Source organism: Trachypithecus francoisi, unplaced genomic scaffold, assembly GCF_009764315.1.
Source record: "Trachypithecus francoisi isolate TF-2019V2 unplaced genomic scaffold, Tfra_2.0 Lachesis_group12, whole genome shotgun sequence".
NCBI classification, from domain to species: domain Eukaryota; kingdom Metazoa; phylum Chordata; class Mammalia; order Primates; family Cercopithecidae; genus Trachypithecus; species Trachypithecus francoisi.
In genome coordinates, this window is record NW_022681457.1 from 77706145 (window position 1) to 77732889 (window position 26745).

The 26745-nt window shown below is 41.7% G+C and overlaps 1 protein-coding gene across 2 annotated transcripts in view; it reads left to right on the top strand.

Moving 5' to 3' along the window:
* ATPAF1 (ATP synthase mitochondrial F1 complex assembly factor 1) overlaps positions 1-26094 on the top strand; it is a 43556-nt gene extending 17462 nt beyond the window's left edge. Inside the window, exons 7-11 of one of the 2 annotated variants that reach the window (XM_033226517.1) lie at positions 5139-5234; positions 7102-7209; positions 14323-14396; positions 23612-23717; positions 26027-26094. In XM_033226517.1, the coding sequence (XP_033082408.1) occupies positions 5139-5234; positions 7102-7209; positions 14323-14396; positions 23612-23687 (354 nt within the window). In that variant the 3' untranslated portion in view covers positions 23688-23717; positions 26027-26094. Of the gene's footprint in view, positions 1-5138; positions 5235-7101; positions 7210-14322; positions 16375-23611; positions 23718-26026 lie in introns of those variants that run through there. The other variant, XM_033226516.1, reaches the window with a different exon arrangement.
* The last annotated feature ends 651 nt before the right edge of the window (positions 26095-26745 follow it).

The following is a 26745-nucleotide window of genomic DNA, read 5'->3' on the forward strand; positions in this document are numbered from 1 at the left end:
TTTTTTTTTTTTCATTTAGAGATGAGGTCTTACCGTGTTGCCCAGGATGGCCTTCAACTCCTGGCCTCAAATGACCCTCCCAACTCAGACTCCCAAAGTGCTGGGATTACAGGTTGTCTCTTTTTTTCATAATAGCTGTTCAAACTGGGCTGAGATGCCAGTTTTATTGGCAGTTTTCTTCACCGTTTTGGCTATGCTATCCTGGTAATATGTGCCTAAAAGGAATTAAGAGGTTGTAGCTGAAATACTGAGCTGTCAGAAGGCCTAAGGGAAAAGGAGTAGGTGGGATGGACCAGCTAATTTGGTATCAGTAATGATTTCTCGGGTTTTCAAAACATTTTTGGAAACATTGCTGAAAACAGAGAATACCTAAGTAAGTGGAAATGATATATACCATATTCATGGATTGGATGGCTCAGCTTGTTACATTTTGTTTTGTTTTGTTTTTTGAGACAAGATGTTACATTGTTGCCCAGGCTGGAGTGCAGTGGTGTGATCATAGCTTACTGCAGCCTCAATCTCCTGGGCTCAAGCAATACCCCCACCTCAGCCTTCTAAATTGCTGGGATTACAAACATGCATCCCCATGCTCAGCTAATTTTTTTTTATGTTTAGTAGAGACAAGATCTCACTTATGTTGCCAAGGCTGGTCTCAAATTCCTCAGCTCAAGCAATCCTCCTGCCTCAGCCTCCCAAAGTGCTGGGATTACAGGTGTGAGCCACTGTGCCTAGCCTTTGGTATTGTTAAGGTGTCACTTCTCTCCTAATTGGTCTCTAGATGAAATACAATACTATTCAAAACCCCACTAGGCATTTAAGAAATTGATGAGCTGGTTTTAAATTTTTACTTGGATATTTAAAGGACCTGAGATAGCTAAAACAATTTTGAAAAAGAACAAAGCTTGAGGACTTACATTTCCTGATTTTAAGATTTATTGCAAAGATACAGTAATTAAAACAGTATGATATTGGTACAAAGATAGACATGTAGATTAATGGAACAGAGTAGAGTCCTGAAATAGACAAACGTATGTGGTTAGTTGTTTTTCAACAAAGGTGTCAATAAATTAGAGAAAGGATAATCTTTTCAACAAATGCTGCTAAAACAATTGAAGATCGTGCATACACAAAAAAAGAACCTCTACTTTTACCTCACAGTGTATACAAAAATTAAAGTAGATCATAGAAGTAAATGTAACTTTTTTTTTTTTTTAAAGTAGATCATAGAAGTAAGTGTAACTGGATTTTTGGCGCTTCCTTTGTCACCCAGGGTGCAATGTGGTGTGATCTCAGCTCACTGCAACCTCCACCTCCCAGGTTCAAGTTATTCTCCTGCCTCAGCCTCCCAAGTAGCTGGGATTAGCCACCACACTGGGCTAATTTTTCTATTTTTAGTAGAGACTTTTTTTTTTCTTTTTTGAGTCAGAGTCTTCTTCTGTTGCCCAGGCTATAGTGTAGTGGCATGATCCCTACTCACTGTAGTCTCTGCCTCCCAGGTTCAAGCAATTCTTGAGCCTCAGCCTCCTGAGTAGGTGAAGTTACATGAGCCCACCACCACACCCAGCTAATTTTTATATTTTTAGTAGAGACAGGGTTTCACTATGTTGGCCAGGCTGGTCTCAAAACTCGTGACCTCAATTGATCTGCCTGCCTCAGCCTCCCAAAATGCTAAAATTACAGGCATGAGTCACCGCACCTGGCCCATAAATATAAGTTGTAAAGGAAAATAAAAAGAAGAAATCTAAATTACCTTGGGTTTGACAAAGATGTCATAAGTACATTACAAAAAGCACAAACTATAAAAGAAAAAAATCACCTTGGGCAATATAGTGAGACCTTGTCTCTACAAAAAAAAATTTTCAAGCACCTGTCATCCCAGCTGCTCAAGAGGCTGAGGTGGAAGGATCACTTGAGCCCTGGAGGTGGAGGTTATAGTGAGCCCAGACTAGACGACAGAGCAAGACCATGTCTCAAAACAATAAAAATAGGCCAGGTGTGGTGGCTCACCCTTGTAACCCCAGCACTTTGGGAGGCTAAGGTGGGTGCATCACTTGAGGTCAGGAGTTCAAGACCAGCCTGACCAATATGGTGAAACACCATCTCTACTAAAAATACAAAAATTAGCTAGGCGTGGTGGTGTGTGCCTGTAATCTCAGCTACTCCAGAAGCTGAGGCATGAGAATCGCTTGAACCTGGGAGGTAGAGACTGCAGTGAGCCAAGGTCACACCACTGCACTCCAGGCTGGGTGACAGAGTGAGACTTGGTCTCAAAAAAATAGTAATAAATAAATTAGATTTCATCAAAATTAAAGCATTCTATTTGCATACCCAAATAGCTTCTACATTCATAGCAACATTAGTCACAATAGCCAAAAGGCATAAGCAGCACAAGTTATATCAGAAACTCTTATAACTCAATAATAAGAGGACAGACAAATGGACAAAAGATTTGAACATTTTATCAAAGAATGGCAGATAAGCACCTGAAAATATACTTGATAGCATTAGTCATAATGGGAATCCAAATTACAACCACAGTGAGATACCATTAGAATAACTAAAATTTCAAAAACTGATCATAGCAAGTGTTGGTAAGAATGTGGCACACCTGGAACTCTCCTATACTGCTGGTTATATTGCAAAATGGTACAACCACTTTAGAAAATTGGTGGTTTCCTTAAAAATTAAGCATATACCTGCCATACTAAGTAGCCATTCCATTTCTAGATATTTTCCCGAGAACTCAAAGAATATGTCCATAGAATGACTTGTGCACAAATGTTCAAGCAGCTTTATTTGTAACAACCAATGCTAGAAACAATTCAAATGTCTGTCACTAGTGCACAGGAATTGTGGAAAGAGAGAATGTGTGCATGTGTATGTGTGTGTGTGTGTATACATAATGGAATAATATTCAGCAGTAAAAAGGAATGAACTATTGATACATTCAACAACATGGTGTTTTGCAAAGGGGCCATATGTGCAAAATGACCCCCAAATGCTGAAGGAGCTGAGAAACCAAAGAAAGAGGCAAACAAATCCAATTTGTGGGTACAGGTTGATTTACTGGGGGAACTTACAGACAGAAGTGTGGTATTGAGTGGCTGCAAGACAGGTAGATCTCCACACCACAACCAGATAGACCCAATATATCTTATATCTTGGGGAAAGTATACATGCTCTGGAAGGAACGTGTAGGTGGATACAGTCATCACCGCCTCTTATTTCTGCAACAGCATCAAGGATTGTTTTGGAAGAAACTTACAGTGAATAGATGGTTCTACATAAAGAGTAATACATCAACTAGACATTTGGGAGGCATTCCTGGACTTGGGGTTAATCAGAAGTCACATGTTGGACTAGCATTTAAAATAAAGTCACTCTTGTTCCCACACATGGATAGATCATGAAACAATCATGCTTAGTGAAAGTAACCAAACCAAAAAAGTACTTATTCTGTGGTTCCATTTTTACAAAATTCTACAAATGCATACTAACCCATAGTGGCAGAAAGCAAATCACAGTGGTTGCTTAGGGACAGTGAGGGATAGGGAAGTATGAACTACAAAGGGCAAAGAAAACTTGGAAGTAATAACTATGTTCATTATGTTGATTTTGATTATGGTTTCACAATACACATATGTCAAACTCATCAAATGTATACTTTAAATATGTGCAATTTGTTGTATTTCAAGTGTACCTCAATAAAGCTCTAAAAAAGTATTTTCCGTAGCAAGGGATCATCTGTCAGGTAGGCACTAAGTTTATCTCATCTAATAATAAAAATTGGAGCCTGAGTGGTTGGCAATAAGAAGATAATTTGTGACTAATGTGTATTGGGCTGCTTTCTACTTTTGTTTTGTTCTGGCACCATTCTTTTCTCTGCTACTCATCCCCAATTCTAAACATCTTGAGCGTAAAACTTATTTTTTGGTGTTTAGTCTGGAGCCATGCTCCAATATCAACCTCGTCTAATAGAATGTGAAGTAATTACAGCAATTGGAACAAGAGCTAATTCAGCAGCATTAGAAAGTTTGGAAATTGAAACACCCATCAAGAGAAGGATAAATAGTGATAAATTTCTACAGTAGAATTCCATACAACAGTGAGATATTTATGAATTAAGAGTTATAGATATCAACATGGATAAATCTCAGAAACATAATGTGAAGTAAAAAAGTTACAAAAGGATACATACACTTTGATAAGATTTAAGTTTTTAAACATATAAACTACTACTTTAAAAAAAAATTTCTAAAGACAGGGTCTCACTGTGTTGCCGAGGCTGGTCTCAAACTCCTGGATTCAAGCGGTCCTCCTGCCTCAGCCTCCTGAGTAGCTGGGACAACAGGTGCATGCCACCACACCCGGCAATCTTTTTGTTTTTTTGTAGAGAAGGGGTCTCACTATATTGCCCAGGTTGGCCTCAAACTCCTGAGCTCAAGTAATCCTCCCACCTTGGCCTTCAAAAGTGCCAGAATTACAGGTGTGAGCCACCATGCCCAGCCTGTAAACTACTACTTCTTACTTACAGTTATATACATATACATTTAAAGTGTTAAAATATGGAAAAGAAGGATAGACACCAAATGCGGGATAGATGTTAACTCGGATGGGATTAGAAGGGAATGCAGAGGGAACCTCAATTGTATTTCTGATGCTTTCTTAGGTGGATTGATAAGTACATGAGTGTTTATTGCCTCATACGAATTTCTTAATTTTAAAAAAATGTTTTAGGCTGGGAGCAAGTGGCTCACGCCTATAACCCCATCACTTTGAGAGGCTGAGGGAGGCGGATTGCTTGAGCCCAGGAGTTCAAGACCAGCTTAGGCAACATGACAAAACCCCATCTCTACCCAAAAAAAAAATGTAGTCGGGCTTAGTGGTGCACACCTGTAGTTCCAGCTACTTGGGAGGCTGAGTGGGAAGATCACCTGAGCCCAGCAGGTCAAGACTGCAATGAGCTATGATCATGCCTGCACTGCAGCCTGGACAACAGAGCAAGTACCTGTCTCAAAAAAATAAAAAAATGTTTTAAAAACCAAATATGGAGGAAATGGAATGAATGTTATAGGTGGTTGGATATAGAGCAAATGATTTCATTTATTCATCCGTCTCCTTGTATATCTGTTTTTCAGTTTCTGTGTGCTCTGCCAAGAAGGGAAGGTTATGAGTTCTTTGTAGGACAATGGACAGGTACTGAACTCCACTTCACTGCACTTATAAATATTCAGGTAGGTGGCTTGTGCCCTTCCTCTAGAGGAAAGAGGATTATCCCTTGGTGGGACTAGAAACCCTTGCTGAGGCTCAAGGACACAGAATATCTACTTACTCCTAGCATTTATTACTGTGGCACACTTGAATTGTCATACTTTTTGTGTTGGACTAGTTTTCTAGGCCCTCCTCAATACCTAGAAATTGGAAAAAACTCCAAAACACCTTCTCTGACTACTTCTGGTTCTCTTTTGTCTCTTCCCCAGACCTCTAGTTGCACATACTGCATGTGCCTCATTAAACAAACATGCCTGAGTTATGATGGTTATATTTTTAACCCAAGCTAGAAGCTCCTTGAGGAAAGCTTCAAGTCTTAAATGTGTTTTATTAACTAAGTCAACACCTTCCAACATGCCAGGTGAATAGTTTCTGTTTAATAAATGTTATTTTGTTTGCTTTCTTCCTTTTTTCTTTGTTTTATTTCCAACAAAACAATATTAACTTTAATTAGATTTAAATGTTAGATTCAAAACATTTAAAACTTTTAAAATAAAAGTCAATATTTTAAATCATAACTAGGATTGGCATTCTATATTTTGAGGCCAAATGTGGCAAAAAAACAAGCATGAGTTATATTTGCTTTGAAGTTGAGGTGAAGAATGCAAAATAGAATGAAGGAGCAGCTTTTTACTTTGCTATTTTGTAATACATCTAACAACCTTTTATGGAGCACATACTTTAATAACCGACATTTGATGTACTTACTATGTGCCACATGTTTTATATACATTATGTCCTTTTAATCCTTACAAATACTCCATGAGATACTTAGTTATTATTTCTAATTACGTAGAAGAACGTGGCCTCAGAGAAGTTAGTTCACACTGTCTAATAAGTGATAGAGCCAGGTTTGAGCCCAGGTTATCTGACTCCAAACTCTGTGAACTTAATCATTATGGGACTGTGTTGGGAACTGTGCTAAGACTTGGAGATCTATGAGACAAGGTTCCTGCCTTCATGGAGCTAATATTCAGGTATAGGAGAAAGAGCCAGAAACATAATTACAATAAAAGTGATTAATATAATATTAGGATGATGACCAAAATGATCAGTGTAACATTAGAAGTATGTTCAAGAAAAATGAGATGCTGAACTGTTACAAGTACCCTAGTGATAGTTAGATATTTATAATTAAAAAGACTCACTGAAATTTTAGAGATAAAGTCCAGGAATCTTCTTTTGAATGTAATTGTTTCCTCCTGTGCTATACAGGGGCTTTAGCTTTGAACCCATCCTCTCTACCTAGTCTAGACTTGAGATTTAATAACCACTACTGCCCTGATCATTCTTCATAGAATTATGGTGTTTCCATCCTTCTCCCCTTCACCCCCCAACCCAGATTATATTTTAGAACTGCACATTACAAATCTGGCTCATGTGCAAACTCTCCAGCTACTGCTACAGCTTAAAAGAGCTGAGTCTTCAGAGCCAGCCAAGGGGAGTAGATTTCAGCTGTGAAATGCACTAGTCCATAAAAGTGGCAATTACACAAGCACATTGCTTTCTTTAGAACTTGATTTGGTAGCTGCTTGTGCCATTTTGTTTTTAAATGTATGGTCACAATGACAGATTCACTGCCTACTGTAAACATTTTCTGGGAAAAAAGCCAAACCTTTTCCAGTTGAAGACACAAATAACACTGTGCAAACTGTCAGTTTCACTGTGCCTTTGCAGGCTGACCTTACCGCCACATACCAGTCCTCCAACTCACTAGCCACCCAAGGGGCTGTTAAGAGCCAGAATTTCCTCTAGACTGTCTATTGCTTTGAAATTGCAGTTTGTTGTGATGGTACCTTATTGTGCCTTGATAAGTGTTCCACCTTGCAGACCCGAGGGGAAGCTGCAGCCAGCCAGCTGATTTTATATCACTATCCTGAACTTAAGGAAGAAAAGGGCATAGTGCTGATGACTGCAGAAATGGATTCCACATTTCTGGTAAGAATTAATTTATAAAACTCTTTGGATTTACCTCGTGGCACTGAAGGTATTACTATTCTGCCAAAGCTCATGAGAGAGAATTTCAGAGAGCTACATATACATTGTTTCTTACTTATTTTAAAGTTGACAGTAAAGTTGTCTTGCTGAAGATCTTCCAATCTGAAGTTAGTACAGATCCTCAATCATTTATTCACAATTCTGAAACCCATGGGCTCTAAGAACAAAATGTTTTTGTTCTCATTTGATCACAAAACTTGAACTCATTTGGTAACTGAATCTTTAAACTGATGTGAAACTACTTATATAACTAATCCCATTTGGTGTGGTGTATTATGCATTTTACTAGGGAAATATTAATGTGTTTGAATATGGGGAGTCACATAATATACAGTTATACAGTATCTATACCTATTATCTTTCTAAAATTCAGTAATTCTGAATCTAAGACACATCAGGCCCTAAAGGTTTCAGATAAGGGATTGTAGACAAGTAAATTACAGCTTCTTAATTATAAGGAAGAGTTGTGTAGGATAGCTCTCAATATTTTATCTTCCTTCATACTGTTCATTTATATAGCATTCATCATTTATAGTGTTTTTCTTTCCTCCTTTTCCCATTCCTAGATGAGAATCACTGAGATAGAGCATTGACCATATGCTCATAGCTAATGATGCCCACTGTGTTCTCTCTGCACATCCAGGTGCCAGGAGCAGTGTTGTGATTACTGTACATTGTTTATCTAGTCCTTGCTCATTTCAGCCACATTTATCTGGCAGAGGTTAAGTTCAGAATGTCCCCAAACAGTGGACACTTCCCCCTAACAGTCTTCATTACAGCACCCACTTATTTTTTCTCTTTCTCTTACCAACTGCATAGGGAGAAAGAAGTGATATCACTCATCTGATATCTCACAGTAGCAGTGACCTACAAACCTAGGACACAATGAGGCTTCTACTTCCCTGTTATTCTTGAAGCTATTCAGTTCCATCTCTCCCATTCTTCCTTCCATGTTAACCCTTCCATTCATCACATTCAACTGAAAGTTAGCCACAATTCTGTCTGAGAATATGGAATTGCCATTAACTGAGATAGGCAAGATTGCAGGAGGAATAGGCTTGACAGGAAAATCAGGAGCTCACTTTTAGATGTGTTAAATCTGAGATGCCTATTAGTATCCCAGTAGTAGACAATTATATATATGAGCTTGGACTTCATGGGAGAGGTCCAGGCTGGAGATGTAAATATGGGAGTTGTCAGCATACAGATTGTACTTAAAACCATGGGACTGAATGAAATCAACCAAGGAAGTAAGTAAAAATAGAGAAGAGAAGAGATCTAAGAACTGAGAGAAGGGTCTCCATCCCTGGAGAGATGAAGAAGCATCAGCAAAGATTAAGAAGGAATGGCCGTGAGGTAGAAGGAGAATTAAGATAATAGAATGCCCTGGAAGCTAAAAGTGAATGTTTCAAGGAATAGGGATTGCTCAACTCACAAAATCTCCCTTGTTTATTAGGGCAAATGAGATGAGGACTGAGAATTTACTGATTTCACAAACGTGGAAGTCACTGGGGGCCTTATAAGAGCAGTTTCATAAAAGTGTGATTGGAGTAGATTTAAGAGGATGGAAAGACAAACTGAAGAATCAGCATAGAAACTCTTTCAAGGGGCATTTCTATAAAGGGAAGGAGAGAATGGGGTATTAGCTGGAGGTGGAGAAGTACACCCAAGAGTATCTTTTGTTTCAAAAATGAGAAAGATAACATATTTGTATGCTGATAGGAAAGGTCCAGTTGAGGCTGGGCACAGTGGCTCATGCTTGTAATCCCAGCATTTTGAGAGGCCAAGGTGGGTGGATCACTTGAGCTCAGGAATTTGAGACCAGTCTGGCCAATATGATGAAGCCCTGTGTCTACAAAAAATACAAAAATGAGCCAGGCATGGTGGCATGCACTTGTAATCTCAGCTGCTCGGAAGGCTGAAGTAGTAGGATCACTTACACCCCAGCAGCAAAGGTTGCAGTGAGCCGAGATTGCAACATTGCACTCCAGCCTGAGTGACAGACCCAGACCCTGTCTCTAAAAAAAAAAAAAGACAGATCCAGTAGAGAGGGAAATGTTGATGATACAGGAGAAAGCAGGGAGAAGTGATTTTTTGAGTGGGCAAATCTGGTAATGAGGTGTTGATCTTTACCAGGAATAAGATAGCAGGAGAGAAGCCAAAGTGTAAGGACACTGATACGATTAGATGGATAGAGGTAGTAGTATAAGTTTCCTGTAGATTGCTTAGTGAAAAGAAAGAAAAGTTATCAGCTGAAAGCAAAGTTGGAAAAATGTTGGACATTTGAGTCAAAAAAAGGAAGTACAAAATTGTTGTCTAGGACAAGCGTCAGCAAACTATACAGCCTATGAGCCAAATCCAGCCCACTGCTTGTTATAACGCCCACGAGTTAAGAGTGCTTTCTGCTTCTTTAAATGATTAGGGGGAAAACCTTTTTTTTTTTTTTGACCAGGCTGGAGTGCAGTGGCACAATCTCAGCTCACTGCAACCTCCACCTCCCAGGCTCAAGCAGTTTTCCTGCCTCAGCTTCCTGAGTAGCTGAGATTACAGGCGTGTGCCACCACGCCCGCCTAATTTTTGTATTTTTAGTAGAGACAGGGTTTCACCATGTTGGCCAAGCTGGTCTCGATCTCCTGACCTCAGGTAATCCACCCACCTCAGCCTTCAAAAGTGCTGGGATTACAGGCGTGAGCCATCACGCCGGGCCAAAATCTCTTTATTCTTAAAGAAATACAGAAATTGTTTAATAATAAAAGCTATTATTAAAGAAAAATAGTATTTCAAGTTTTATTAGAACACAGCCATGTTCATTTATTTACATAAATGGTCTGAAGGAAGTTAAAGGTGAATGCAAAGAAATGATTATTGACCATGGAATGGAAGCTGGATAATGAGGAAAGTGAAAATATAAGGGAGGTTAGAGACGGTAAGAATTATGAGTCCTAATGGGTTGTGGCAGTTGGAAGTGAGCTGGAAAGATAGGAAATAATTTGACCATGCGAGTGAGTGACAATATAGAGATTGTACTATATTTTCTGGTCTTCGGCAGAGCACAGCATCTAATCATATTAAAAGTGGATCCTAGAGGTCAGAGGAGGCCCATTCTGCTGTTTGCCATTTTTACCACCTCACTCTGGTGGTCTCAAACTGCTGCACAGTTCTCATCATTGTTAAAATTTGCTTTCTGGCCTTTTAACATTTGACAACATATAATACAATACATATTTGCCTTGTATAAATCAACTTGACTGTGAGGTTCCAATGTAGTATAGAACTAGACATGTTAGAACTTGTTGTACATGACTTAGAGAAGAGAAACTTGGAAGTATAACATGAATATATGATCCCCTGTATACTCACACATGAACTGTGCACTTTAGGCATAGTATTTCCAACTGTGGTAAAGCATTAACGTCAAATGAATCGAAATACATGGAGACTAGAGATTTCTTCCAAACTAACTAACTTTAATGCTAAAAACTAATGGAATATTTTAAAACCTAGCTTTATTTGGCTCCACATCTATGTCAATGGATGATTTCATTGAAATGCAGTAAGTGCTAGGATAGACATGCAGAAGGTTCTAGGGATAGAGAGTGGGGCGGTATCCCTGGGCCAAAGGGAGTAATATTTCCTGGGGATGACACCGGACTGAACGTGCAAACAGCAGGAGTTTAGCCTGATAAGGGGAGAAATGTTTCAGACAGAGGGAATAGCATAAGTAAACACTAAGAGACATAAAATGACTTGGAGTATTGTAAAGAGTTTGGTATCACTTGTGTGTGTATGTATGTGTGTGTATATAAGGTTTGGTGGTTTGTGTTTAGAGATTTAGCTTTACCCTGAGGGCATGAAAAGAGTCATTAAAGGGTTTGAACAGAGAAGAACCCATAAAGAGTTGGATTTTAAGACCTAGCGTATTAATTATTAACCTTAATTATTTGCTTCCTAAACATTCTGTAGTTTCAAGTCTAGTCAGTATGATAATTTAGAAGTCAGTTGCAATAGTCTGCACAAGAAGCGGTGAAAACTTGAACTACAGCAGTGGTAGTAGAGATGGAGGAAAGAGAACGACCCCAGGAATATGTAGGGAATAGAATAGGCAGGACTTGGTGCGTTGATTGTAGATTTGAAAATTGAAAGGGAGGAATCAAGTTTGTTAAAATACCTCTTTATTGAGCAGCACAGGGAGTTAGTATATTTATCTTATTGGGTCTTGGAAAAGGAGGAGACTGTTGCTTCATGTTGAGAGCCAAGAGAATAAAAGGCAGGGGGAGAATAAGGGCTGGTGGGGGTTGCCTTTCTATAACCCTCCATGAGAGATAGACATCTCTCCTTGTGTCTTACCTTCCCACTCACTGTACTAGTGGTCTTCAAACTTCTTTTTTTTTTCGAGATGGAGTCTCGCTCTTTCATCCAGGCTGGAGTGCAGTGGCTAGATCTCAGCTCACTGCAAGCTCCGCCTCCTGGGTTCATGCTGCCTCAGCCTCCTGAGTAGCTGGGACTACATGCGTCCACCACCACGCCTGGCTAATTTTGTTTTTGTATTTTTCATAGAGACAGGGTTTCACCATGTTAGCCAAGATGGTCTCAATCTCCTGACCTTGTGATCCACCTGCCTCGGCCTCCCAAAGTGCTGGGATTATAGGCGTGAGCCACCACGCTCGACCCAAACTTCTTTTTAAAGTAGTAGGAAGACCCCTTTATCCAAACAAAATCTTACTATGTAAAACCCCAGGATATGACAGCTAAAACAGAGGTGAAGGGACCTGAGGCACCTCCACAGAGCCCCGAGGACTCTACAGAATAGTTTGAACACCAGTGTTCTAGGTGAACACAGCTGAACTTACTCCTGCCTTCACTACCCCAAGCTTCAGATAAAAGTTGATGTCAGAGGCCCTGTAGCCCAGGGACTGAGAGAGTGGTGGTATCCTCAGATTATAGCAGTGCACTTGCTTTAGAAATGATTTGCTCTTGAGGCATGTGTGAATTTAAGAAAGGTAAAATAGATGAAGTAGTTATTGGCCTTAATCAGTCTTAATTATCTTGCCCTACCAGAAACAGCAGGATGAATTGGGGGGAATACCAACCAGGGAGTCTAGAGGTCTAGTCCTGGCTGTGACCTTGGCTGGCCACTTGACCTTGAGCCATCCCTGAACTTCATCCGCCTTGGTTTCCTAGCCTATTAAATGAGAACTAGATGATCTCTGAGGTCCCTTCTAGCTCTAAAATTCTATTAATTTGAAGTAGCCAGCTTTTTGGGAAAAGGTTTTTGATTGAAGATGCAGTCTCAGAGATTAGTGCCTGCTCATGAGAAATGTCCTGAAAGTCCCACAGAGGGAACAGAGGTGGAGCACAGCCTATGTTATTTATAAACCCGTCTTCATCATTCTCTAGCTAGACATAGCATACTTTTGGCAGTAAGTTTTTAGTGGGAATTTTCCATGACCTTTTGAGGTTTAATTTTGGCCATATGAGCACGGTGATAATGGACAAGTACCTCTGACCGACTAGAACTGCAGAATGTATAGCGAAAGTAAGAGATGTCTGAGGTGACTCATTTGCAAAGTTTGAGAGTGTAGCCTATGTTCTAACCCCCATCTCTATCATTTTTTAATTTTTATTTTTATTTAATTTTTTTTTAGAGATAGAGTCTTGCTCTGTTACCCAGGCTAGAGTGTACTGGCATGACCATAGCTCAGTGCAGCCTCAAACTCCTGGGCTCAAGCAATCCTCCTGCCTCAGCCTCCTGAGTAGCTAGGACTATAGGCTCGTGCCACCACATCTGGCTAATTTCTCTGCCTCTGTCATGTAGAGTGGCCTGCTCACCATTTCTTTGCTACTGAGTTTTAAAGAAGGTGGCCCCTTCTCTTCCCTGGGCTGTTGCTGATGTATTAATTATAAATGGCTGCATAACAAATTACTACAAAACCTAGTGGCTTAAAACAAGAAACATTTATTACCTCACAGTTTCTATAGTAGCAGCTTAGCTGAGTGGTTCTGGCTCAGAGTCTCACAAGGTTGCTGTCAAGGTGTTATCTAGGGGTACAGTCATCTGAAGGCTGATTGGGCTTGAGCATCCACATCCAGCCCCACTCATATGGCTCTTGGCAGAGGCCTCATGTTTTCATCATGTTTCTCCATAGGGCTGCCTGAGTGTCCTCACTACATGGAAACTGACTTTTCCCAGAGCAAGAAAATTAGCAAGAGAGAAGTTACAACCTTTATGGCTTGATAGCAGAAGTCATTGTCCATCATTTTTCATTTTTTCGAAGTCCTTTTTTTTTGAAGAGAGAGGGACTCACTACATTACCCAGACAGGCTCAAGCAATCCTCCTACCTCAGCCTCCTAAGTAGCTTGGTCTACAGGCTCACACCAATGCCCCCAACCATTTTGTCATAGTCTACTTGTTAGAAGGAAATCATTGAGTATAGCCCTCACTCAAGGAAAGGGAAGTTAGGCTCCATCAAAGGGAGGAGTATCATAAAATTTGTGGGCAAATTTTAAAACCATCACAGCTGGCTCTGGGAGTACTTTTCTGACCAAGGTAGTATCATAACAGGTTTTATTCAAGTGTATATCTGGTTAGTCAAGAACTCAGTTCTCACTCACAAACTGGTTCTTAGAGCTGGGTAACTATTGCTCTCTTATTTCTCCCTTGAGATATATTTAACAGTTATTAAGGAACTGGATGAAGAGATATAATGTGAACATGCACATTAATTTATTCAGTAAACATTCACCAAATGTCACTCTGCAGAGATATAAAACAAACCGGTCTATGTCTTTGAGGAGTTTGTACTAGGGAAAATAGACAAAAAAAGAAAAGGAAAAATACAATACAGTGTGATAAATACTATGATGGTGGTAAGCACAGGATGATTTGGTACACAGAGAAGGGGCACCTAACCAAGACTAGGGACGTCAAGAAGTTAGGGAAACTTTCTGGAAGTGGTGACTCCTGGCCAAGGGCCCATACCCACCACACAACTCAGACAAGAGCTTTGTGACCCTGTGCAAGAAAGGACCTCATTATTCTTTTTACCTTACAGAATGTTGCTGAGGCACAGTGCATCGCCAACCAAGTTCAGCTCTTCTATGCTACTGATCGGAAAGAGACCTACGGGTTAGTGGAGACCTTTAACCTCAGACCAAATGAGTTCAAATATATGTCTGTCATCGCTGAATTGGAGCAAAGCGGGCTTGGAGCAGAACTGAAATGTTCCCAGAACCAAAATAAGACTTAGAACTGTACAGGTTGGCCCTTCACCTAGTAGACTCAGCCCTCGATAGTCTAGAGCCCACCCCCTCCTCAGGAACTCAAGAGCTCAGCATTTATAATGAGCAATTGGTAATGAGTTGCCCTGTGTGCTTATTGCAAGCAGTCATGGAGATGAGCCCTATTAATTGATGTTCGGGAACGAAGGTACCTAAACATTCTGATAATTATCTCAGCATACTTGAGGTTTCCTTTTTTAAGTGTTTGAGGTTATAACAAGAGACAGACAAGGACCTACAAGGCAGTTGACTTGATTTTGCACAGTGTAACAGGGCAGTTGCATTCTGGCCACTTTGACCTCATAGCTCCCAAATGATGAGTTTGTCATTTTTATGAACTCATGACAGGATAATAAGCTTGAAGACCTGCTGTAGTTAGATAGGGGCTTTAATGCTTCCCATGCACCGGTCATCTGGACAAAAGCATAAGCCAAACATCCTGTTTCAACTGTAGAATAACCAGATATTCCCGTCAGGATAAAGACTTCATCTAGATGATGCCCTCCAGAGATGCCTTTAGTGTAGCTGGCTTGGGGTATCAGCAAATTTGAGGTATAGTTAGATAAACGGTACAGGGTCTGCATACTATTAAACCATAGTTTGTGGCACCCGCTTCTCTAACTCCACCTGTTAGAAGCTATGTGTTTGAAGGAATAAATCAGTGCAGTGTAAATAAAATGCTTTTGTAAGGAGAAGATTAATCCAGGTTTGCATGATTTTTTTAAAAACAACTCTAAACATGATACAAAAAAGTGGGTGAAAGTAAATGTTCCCAGAATGGATGTGGGGAAAATATAGCAATAATTTTTTTTTTAAAGTTTGGCTTACAATGTTTGTTATACAAAATAATGAAATCTAAGTTATGTACTGTCCATAGTATCAGGGCTATGGGCTGATTTTATCAAAACTCATCTTGGGACTGAGCAATTGCTTGGAATACCAGAAATAAGAAAGTTGTTCTCCAGAGCTGGAAACCCATCTTTTGTTTGTAATGTCACTGTTGTGGCTCCAAGCTCAGTGAGAGGAAAGAATGGTGGTTACACACCAGCCTTCTGAACCCAAGGCCCCCAGTATTGTTGTCAGCTGCCTTTACTGTGGCATTTCTTTCTCTTTCTTTTTTTCCTGAGATGAAGTCTCACTCTGTCTTGCCCAGGCTGGAGTACAGTGGCACAATCTCAGCTCGCTGCAACCTCTACCTCCCTGGTTCAAGCGATTCTCCTGCCTCAGCCTCCCGAGGAGCTAGGATTACAGGCGCATGCCACCATGCCTGGCTTATTTTTGTATTGTTGTAGAGACAGGGTTTCACTATGTTGGCCAGGCTGGTCTCGAACTTCTGGCCTCAAGTGATCCACCACCTTGCTCTCCCAAAGTGCTGAGATTACAGGTGTGAGCCACCATGCCTGGCTTGACATTTCTTTATTGATCTAACATGCTCCACTCTGCTGTTCCTGCCTAAGATCTGGTTGTATGACACTGAATGTGGCGAGTGGGAATTTAAGCAGTATTTGCAGTTTGTGTGTGTGTGTTTTCTTCCTTCCAGAAGAATTTTTATAGGTGGAGCCTGTCCCTAAGCTCTTAAAATAGGATAAACCTCCCACTGTTCTCTGAGCTGTGTCTATTGTGTTGCACCTTTGAGTCTATGTATTGAGAGAGGCAGTATTTTTTTTAAACTGGGGAAGCTGCTATCCTTTCACTATTTCTCTAAAGGTTGAGCTATTAACTAACGCAAATTCTGGACCTGCTTCTGGTCCTGGCAGTTTATCTTTTGAGAAACTTGAGTCTTCTCTGCCCTGCCATTTTCATTAAATGCCTTCTGACCTTCTGAATGTTTTGGGTCCCAAGAATTTTTGACGACAGATGGGGTCGTTTTTATGGGTATCCAGTTATGTTTGCTTGTCTTTCCAGATGGACCCAGTTATTAGCCATATATAATACATTGTTACACCTCCACCAGCGGGTGAGGAAATGATGGAAAAAAGAGTAAGAAATGGCTACTCGTTTTAATCATTCCTCCCGGATTTGCCCTCTGTCCCTAACTGCCAAGTAGGATGTGTCCATGGATAATTATGTTGGACTAAAGTACCATGTAGCTGTTCTTTATATTTATTTACATAGAAAGATCCGGCAAAGAACTCAAAGAAAATTGTACCATTTAATCAGTAAATTTGTCCCCTGGTGCTAGCATGGTGTTATAGAGAGTGGACAGGCTTTAGAGTTAAGTGAATCTGGGTTCATATGTTAGTGTTATTATTCATTAGCTCTCTACTGTTGAACAAATCGCTTAAACTATCTAATTCTGGGGGGGGGTTCCATCTAAAATAGGGATAATAATATCTACCTCATAGGATTATTGTGAGAATTAAACTAACTTCACTACAGTAGAAAATATCAACTACCATCCTTTTCTCTACTTCCCCTGCCCCTCATTAAAGACTAACACAAGTTAGCATTTCAGATGTGTAGATCATTCTTTATTCCAGTTAAAAGGACAAACTTTATGTCATCAGTTCTGAAACTTTAAGATGCAGTAGCATCACCTAGAATGCTTTTAAAATGCAGATTCTCAGGCATCAACTGTACACCCCCCACCACACACACACACAAACACACACACACACACACACACACACACAAAATCAAGAACCTGTGCAGAAGGCACTGGGAATCTACTTGTTAATATGTGCTCCAGATGATTCTGATGTAGGTAATTAGCCAGCCACACTTTGAGAACCATTGCCTTATTTATTCTTTACAAAAATGTACATTGGCAGGTCTTTCTTTCCTGTGGATGCTAACTATAGGATATTTAGGTTCCTCTGTTCTTTGTCTCCCATAGTAGCCCCCTTTGCAAACTCCAAATACATTATATTTATTTATTCTTGTGTCTTTTTTCCCCCACTAGACTGTGAGCTCCTTGAGGGCCAGGATTTATCTCTGTTCCCAGTGCCAAGGACATGGCCTGGACCATAGAAGATACTCAGTTTTTTGTTGAATAAATAGGTAATATGGATTTCAACCAAAACATTGTCTTGTGTATGTACCTACATGTAAATACTCTAGATTTAAAAGAATCTCTTAATACACATAGGTCGAGAATTTGTTGAGTAGGAATATTTGCAAACCAAGATACCAAGTTATACACAGTCTCTGTACCTCACAATCCACTGGCATCACCTCGGTGGACCATTACACAGTACAACTTAACAGTTGCTCACAGAGCATCTATTCTGCAGCCACTATGTTAAGTGCTGGACACAGAAAGATGAGTAGGTATGATTCCTGCTCTCAAGCTCTGTTTTAGCCACTGCCTGTTTCTCTCTTGCCTCTGATTCAGTGCCTCACACCAACACCTGATTATAGTTTGCTTTGTCTAGTTCTTGGATGTTCATACTGGTACTTCTTTCTTCTCCAACCAGTTTAGAAGCTGGAGCCACATATTTGGTTTTGCACTGTCCATACTGACCTTTTGTTCAGTCTTGGAGAAGAAGTACTAATGCCCACTTCCTAGTCATTTGATTTGGCATTGAGTCAGCATTCATTCACACTTACTGAGCACCTATTTGCCAAGCACTGTTATTAAAAACTGGATAATATAGCAATGAACATGGCAAATAAGGCCCCTGTTCTCATGTAGTTTATATTCTTGTAAAGAAGACAAGTAAACCAATAAAATTATTTCACATACTGGTAGTGTTATGAAAATTAAAAAATAATATTATAGACTATGGAGTGGAGGCAATGACTTAATGGTCAGGAGAGGCATCTCTGCAGCAGTGGCAGCTGATACATGAGCTGGGGAAAGAGAACCAGGTAAAGAGAACAGCAAGTGTTAACACCCTGGAGCAGAGCCAAGCTAAGAATGCTTGTTTCTGGACAGATACAAAGATTCAGTATCTACCCTTTAGGAGCCCACAGTTCAGCGGCATGACCTGACATGAATGATTACAATACAAGACATATTGATCAATGCCATCTCAGAAGGGGCAAAGAGATTTAAGGAACTCTCCCACATGCTATAGAGGATGCAAAGCTTGCCAGTCTCTGGTACCCACCCAAGAAGCACTTATGGCTTAATGGGGAATAACGGGCAGACAGTGTTAAAATCTCAAAGGCCATGTGTTTCTTGCAAGAGACAAGAGGTACTCTGGGTTCGGTGCTGGCCTCCCAAGCTGCAGTCACATACTACATAACAATGTTTTGGTCAAGTTGGATTGCATATGCAACTGTGGTCCCATGAGATTATAATGGAGCTGAAAAATTCCTATTGCCTAGTGACATCATAGCTGTAGTAATGTTATAGCACAATGCATTACGTATTTGTGGTGATGCTGGTGTAAATCTGTACTTCAAGTCGTATAAAAGTATAGTGTATAGGGGCCGGGTACGGTGGCTCACACCTGTAATCCCAGTACTTTGGAAGGCCGAGGCAGGCGGATCCCTTGAGTTTAGAAGTTCGAGACCAGCCTGGACAGCATAGCGAGACCTCGTTTCTACAAAAAAATTTAAAAATTAACTGAGCGTCGTGTTGCACACCTGTAGTCCCAGCTACTCAGGAGGCTAAGGTGGGAGGTTCACTTGAGCCCGGGAGGTTGAGGCTACAGTGAGCTGGGATCACACTACTGCACTCCAGCCTGGACGACAGAACAAGACCCTATCTCAAAAAATAAAAAGGTATAGTGCATAAAATTATGTACAGTACATAATGCTTGATAGTAGTAAATGATTACTACTGGTTTATGTATTTACTACACTTTATCATTTAGAGTGTGCTCTTTCTACATATAAAAAGTACTAACTCAATTGCAAAACAGCCTCAGGCAGGTCTCTCAGGAGTTATTCCAGAAGAAGGCATTGTTCTTATAGGAGAGGACAGCTCCATGTGTGTTATTGCCCCTGAATACCTTCCAGTGGGACAAGATGTAGAGATGGAAGTCAGTAATGTTGATGATCCTGACCCTGTGTAGGCCTAGGCTAATGTACATGTTTTTGTCTTAGCTTTTAACCAAAACATTTAAAAAGTGAAAAATAAATTTTTTTTTTTTTTTTGAGACGGAGTCTCGCTCTGTCACCCAGGCTGGAGTGCAGTGGCCGGATCTCAGCTCACTGCAAGCTCCGCCTCCCGGGTTCACGCCATTCTCCTGCCTCAGCCTCCCGAGTAGCTGGGACTACAGGCGCCTGCCACCTCGCCCGGCTAGTTTTTTTGTATTTTTTAGTAGAGACGGGGTTTCACCGTGTTAGCCAGGATGGTCTCGATCTCCTGACCTCGTGATCCGCCCGTCTCGGCCTCCCAAAGTGCTGGGATTACAGGCTTGAGCCACCGCGCCCGGCCAATAAATTTTTTTAATAGAAAAAAGCTTATAGAATAAAGATAGAAAATATTTCGTATAGCTATGCAGTGTGTTTGTTTTAAGCTAAGTGTAATTATAAAATAGTCAAAAAGTTTTAAAAATTAAAAGGTGTATAAAGTTAAAAAGTTATAGTAAGCTAAGGTTATTGAAGAAAGAAAAATATTTTTATAAATTTGTGTACAGTGTTTATAAAGCCTACTGTAGTGTACAGTAATGTCCTCCTTAGTCTTCACATTCACTCAAAACTCACTCACTGACTCACCCAGAACAACTTCCAGTCCTGCAGGCTCCATTCATTGTAAGTGTCTTATACAGCAGTATCATTTTTATCTTATGCTCTATTTTTACTATACCTTTTCTATGTTTAGATATGTATAGATAACTCAAGCCTGTAATCCAGCACTTGGGAGGCCGAGACGGGCGGATCACGAGGTCAGGAGATCGAGACCATCCTGGCTAACACGGTGAAACCCCGCCTCTACTAAAAATACAAAAAAAACTAGCCGGGCGAGGTGCGGCGCCTGTAGTCCCAGCTACTCGGGAGGCTGAGGCAGGAGAATGGCGTAAACCTGGGAGATGGAGCTTGCAGTGAGCTGAGATCCGGCCACTGCACTCCAGTCAGGCGACAGAGCGAGACTCCGCCTCAAAAAAAAAAAAAAAAAAAAAAAAAAAAAAAAAAAAAAAGATATGTATAGATAAGTATTACCATTATATTACAGTTGACCACAGTATTCAGCACAGTAATATGCCATACAGGTTTGCAGCCTAGGAGCAATAGGCTATATACCATCTAGGTTTGTGTAAATACATCCTATGATGTTTGCACAACAACCAAATCACTTAATGATACATTTCTCAATGTAGTCCCCACTGTTAAACAACGCTTGACTGTATACACATTAACAATAACCACTAAAAAAAAAAAAAAAACCAATAACCACTAACATTTACTAAGGGCTGACCGTATACCAGGCACTGTGCTAAGTCCTTACATGGATTATCTCAATCCTACCAACCCTATGAGGTTGGCAGGAACCTGCTGGTCAGTGACACGTGCTGCTCTCTTCTTGTACCCTCCTGCCCCAACTCCAGCTCAGAAAAGAAAGCAACCAGCCAGGCACAGTGGCTCACACCTGTAATCCCAACACTTTGGGAGGCCAAGGTGGGCGGATCACTTGAGACCAGGAGTTAGAGACCAGCCTGGTCAACGTAACGAAACCCCATCTCTACTAAAAATACAAAAATTAGCTGGTCATGGTGGCACACACCTGTAATCCCAGCTACTCAGGCTGAGGTACAAGAATCACTTGAACCTGGGAGGTGGAGGTTGCAGTGAGCCCAGACTGTACCACTGCACTTCAGCCTGGGTGACAGAGTGAGACCCTTTCTCAAAAAAACAAAAAATAAGTCATGATTGGCTCTGGAACCAGCCCTGAGAAACGTCTTCCAATTTTCTTGCTAGTAACTAAAGAACAAAATGCATGCATTATATACCTCTGATTCCTCCAGACAATTTTGCAAGACATCATGTTCTAACTAGGGAGGACTTCTTTTGGAGAACTTTGGTCTTGTCAGTTCTTCTGACACGACAGATTGATAACAACATCTTTATCCTTCTTCTGCTAAAAGGGAGAGTTGGAGCACAGAAAGGGAAGAGATGACTTCAAGGTTGTTGTCTGCATCAGGAGCCAACCCAGGAATAGATGACTGCCCATGCTCCACACTTAATAGGATCATTTGTAATGTCCACTGAGCAGGCTCATTCTTCACATTCACTTGAACAGGGCTACTTCTGAGGTCTTCAGGCTTTAGGAACTGGAATATCTACAAGAAAAATTAGTTCAAACCACTTATGAATCGTGACAGGTTCCCCAGAGGGGAACAGCTCACAGAACAAAGTCCTTTTAGATCAGCTCACAGGAGCTTCAGGATCCTGTGCATGGCGTCTTCTCCAGGCTCATTTTGTGCCTCTCCTACCCATTCGTTTGGCTTCAGCCATTCTGGATGACTTGCAGTTCCCTAAACACATTGTGCTCTTCCTACCTCTGTTCTGCTCTTTTCAAATACATTTGCCTGCTTCAAATGCCTATTCCTCCTTAAGTTAATTCAAAGCTTCACTGTAGTATCTCTATGAGAAGCCTTCCCTGAGACCTATTCCCTTCCACATGGCCCCCTGCAAGGCTGGCTTCCCCACCAGACTGAATAGCCCTTGGAGACTGGGATCATATCTTACTGGACATTATATTCCAAGTGTCCAACACGAAACCTGGTAGAGAGGGATAAGATACTCTGTGGATGCTGAATAAACTCCGTTTGAGTGACCACTAAACTCAGACCACCCGAGTCTACAAATATCGCTTGCAAAGTGAGATCCAGCTCTGGCAAACACATTGTGGTTATGTCCCAGCCCAAGACAGTGGTCATTTTGCTTGCTCTTATTGCAGAGGCTACATGTGGAAAACCAAGCCAAGGGGCGAACAGAGAAGGCAGTCAGGTCCAGGGTTTGTAAGCAGAAAGAACTGAGAGATGATGATGAACAAACTTTTGGAGCAAAACAATTAAGTACCAGGCTGGCACTTTCAAATTCTTGTTTTGCCTTGCCAAACCTTAACATTAAAAAAGACCTGGTTGGGCGTGGTGACTCACACCTGTAATCCCAGCACTTTGGGAGGCTGAGGCGGGCAGATCACGAGGTCAGGAGATCAAGACGATCCTGGCTAACATGGTGAAGCCCCATCTCTACTAAAAATACAGAAAATTAGCCAGGCATGGTGGTGGGCACCTGTAGTCCCAGCTACTCAGGAGGCTGAGGCAGGAGAATGGTGTGAACCTGGGAGGTGGAGTTTGCAGTGAGCCAGGATTGCACCACTGCACTCCAAACTGGGGGACAGAGCAAGGCTCAGTCTCCAAAAAAACAAAAAAGATCTTACAGGTTAGGTGTGGTGGCTCATGCCTGTAATCCTAGCACGAGGCAGGCAGATCACTTGAAGTCAGGAGTTCGAGACCAGCCTGGCCAACATGGTGAAACCCCGTCTCTACTAAAAATACAAATATTAGCCAGGCATGGTGACAGGGGCCTGTAATCCCAGCTACTAAGAAAGCTGAGGCAGGAGAACTGCTTGAACCCGGGAGGGAAAGTTGCAGTGAGCCAAGATCACGCCACTGCACTCCAGCCTGGTCAACAAAGTGAGACTCTGTCTCAAAAAAAAAAAAAGGTTGGGGGACAGCCGGGCGCGGTAGCTCACATCTGTAATCCTAGCACTTTGGGAGGCCAAGGAGGGCAGATCACCAAGTCAGGAGATCAAGACCATCCTGGCCAACATGGTGAAACCCTGTCTCTCCTAAAAATACAAAAATTAGCTGGGTTTGGTGCCACATGCCTATAATCCCAGCTACTCGGGAGGCTGAGGCAGGAGACTAGCTTGAGCCAGGGAGTCGGAGGTTGCAGTGAGCCGAAGCCTGGCGACAGAGCAAGATTCCATCTCAAAAAAAAAAAAGACCTTACAGACTATCCAATCACCAGTTTTCAAACTGTGCTTCAAGAAATCCCCAAAGTCCAGAGCTGGGGACCTTGGGCGTCTGACCCCCCAACTCAACCAGAGAATCTGTGTTTTATTTATGGGGCTTCTCATAAGCTGTCATCTGAAGAAACAGTTTTCAAGAAAGACTGAAAAAAAAACCTGGTCTAGTCTAATTCTCCCACCTACCATTGTAGGCCTCCCTACAGCACCACTAAGCCACTGGACAACTGTTTAAAATCTTCCCGGGGACTGGAACTCTCTACCTGCTAACTGACCTGCACCATGCTGAGATAGCTCTGAGTAAGTCAGTTCTTCCCCACCCCTAGCCAAAATCTGGCCTCTTCTCACCACCCTCTCCTTCTGCCTGTTGTAGATGGAACCTCCCAAGAGAGTCTTCACTTTTCCACCTAACCACCTCTCCTGCTGATAAGCAAAAATAACTCTCAAGTTGCTTTGGCATCTCTTCAGCAGAACCGTCTGTCTTTAGTTATATGACCCAAAACCCCAGCCCCTCACCCTCTGGCTCACCTGCATCTGGACAGACTAGCCAGTGTCACCAGTGTCTGCCTCACAGTTGGAGCCTGGAGTTGAGCCCAAGATGCTCTTGTGGGGTATTCAGAGTGGATTCTGGGTGGCCGTCCCTTGGGAGTTGGCATGGCCCACCTGGAAGTCATTTTCCCACATAGCCACTTACTGAAGTCATCTCACTGACTCCACCTTTCCTGGCCTTCGTCCTTATTCCCACCTTGCTATCTTCCCATAATCTGCTGTCAAACATTGCTTTTCCTGCCTGGAACTTTAGTCCTTTGGACCTCCACACATAACCCCATTCCATCTGGCTGGTTTCAGTCCGGTGCTCCCATCACATCTTGACTTGAATCTTCACTCTATTGCCCAGAACCCATGCAACAGATACGATATTCACGTTACCTTGGTCCTCTTCTACATCTGCCATGGCAGTAACCATAGATTAGTGATGTCCTCTCAAGATCTTCGTTTACCCAAAAAATATTTGCCATGGTTTGAAACAATCACTACTAGGTCATGCTTGATATGTGGTCCACTGTGACCCCACATCATGTTTGTTACTGCTATGTTTCCCACACTCACAATATGGTATGGATCCCCATCTTGCACTCTCATTCCTTCAACCCACATTCATTCTCCCATTTTGACTTTGCCTCTGGTCAGGTAAGAAGTAGCAGACATGTCTTACATTTTGGCACTAATTTTGCAGGGGAAGAGAGGGAGCAGAGAGGTATTTTGCTGAATCTCACTTGGTGTGTGACCCCCAAAAGACTCTCTGAGACGCCTAAGTTTCTTTCATTTGATCTTTGCAACAATACCTGAAGAGTAATATGATTCCTTTTTTTTTTCTTTTTCTTTTTTTTTTTTTTTGGACAGAGTCTCACTCTTGTTGCCCAGGCTGGAGTGCAGTGGCGCAATCTCGGCTCACTGCAACCTCTGCCTCCTGGTTCAAGGGATTCTCCTGCCTCAGCCTTCCAAGTAGCTGGGACTACAGGTGTGTGCCACCACGCCCAGCTAACTTTTTGTATTTTTAGTAGAGATGGGGTTTTGCCATGTTGGCCAGGCTGGTCTCGAACTCCTGACCTCTGGTGATCCACCTGCCTTGGCCTCCCAAAGTGCTGGGATTACAGGCATGAGCCACCACACCCGGCCAATATTATTCCCTATTTTACAGATGAGGACACTGGGGAAACAGCATCATAGATGTGAAGAGTCAGGACTAAATTAGAATCCCAGTTCCGCCTTTAGTTCACTGTCTGGCCTTAGACGAGTTATTCAATCTCTCTGAGCCTTTGTGTTCTCATCTGTAAATAACATAACGGACCTGTCTCAAAATATAAGAAAGGATTAAATGATGTAGCAAACACAGAGTGTTTAGCACTGTAATAAAAGTGCAAAACAGTAGCTGGTTAAGTACCTTTTCAAGGTGCACATCTATACAGAGGAGGAGGAATTTCTGTTTCTGGAACATAAATCTTCTCCTAGAACTAGACCTTTCATTTATAGAACATGTTTCTTTTGTACTATTTTTCTACACCATGTTTCTATTTTCAGAAAGTCTCTTCCAGGAATTTAGAGAGGCTTGAGCAGTGGTAATCATACCAGACCAGGGCACAGGCATCAGGAATCTGGGAAGTGGGCAGGCGAGCAAGCAGACCCAAAGCCTGGCCGCTAACATCTAGGTCGGAAGCCAGGTAACATCTGGAGTTTTGGGCCAAGGTGCAGGCCTGCCTGATTATTTGTAGATGGCTTATCTGAGACAAAGTTATTCCTGGTTACAGATGTCTATGTATTTAGTTCCTTGGCAACTCATTAAACATAACTGTTTACAGTTTAAAGAGACCAAATCCATCTAACCTTGTCATTTTCCTACCTGGCTGGGCATCAGAAACACCTGATGCACTTGTCAGAGCTGTCCATTCTTGAGCTTCACCATTGAGACATAGATTCTGTTGGCCTGGGGTGGGGCCTGAGAAACTATTAGGTTGGTGCAAAAGTAATGACAGTTTTTGCCATTTATGTCAAAAACGCAATTACTTTTCCACCAACTTAATATTTTTCTTTTCTTTAACTCTCTCCAGGTAATTCTGAAACTCAGCCTGATTTGGGAACCCCTGCAATAAGTTTTTACTTTTACTTTGCACCTGAGGAAAAAGGCCCCAAACCAGGTGAAGTGACTTCCCCAAGGTCACACAGGGTATCGGTAGCAGCATTCCTTCTATCTCTTTGTTCCAAATTTTCTTTGCACTTCAGTCCAAGGCAACCCAACTGGAAGATATCTGAAAAAGACAAGGATTTTATTATTGTCTGCCTCTGGTAAAGATTTCTTGGATGAGACTAGCTGTTCCCAGCATGCCCTTAGGTAAGACCTCTATGGGGCAAGAGAGGAAAGCCTTCCCAGATGCTTGGAGTTCAGATGTTTTCCTTGTTTGATTTTGAAAGCGGAGAATTTCCCTGGCTCATGACCCCTGGAAACAAATTCTGGATTATCTGTTGCGCTGGACTATCTGTGCCTGGCCCCTGCAGCTACATAGAGAATTGTGTGTTGCCTGCACAGGCTGAAGCTCTCCATCCATCCTGCATGCATTTTGTACCCGCCTGTGGTGAGTGAGCAGAGGGGGATGATATATGGAAATCCAGGCAGGCAGCAGTGGCAGGGGAGGAGGTTGAGGGGTGTGAGGGATTGATGGGAACTCAGCTACAGAGCTCAGCTGGGAGACTCACACCCCATTGGAGCTAGGATTGATTGCTGGAACTTTCTTACCCTTCTCAGTTTGTCTCAGAGCCAGCAACCTGCACT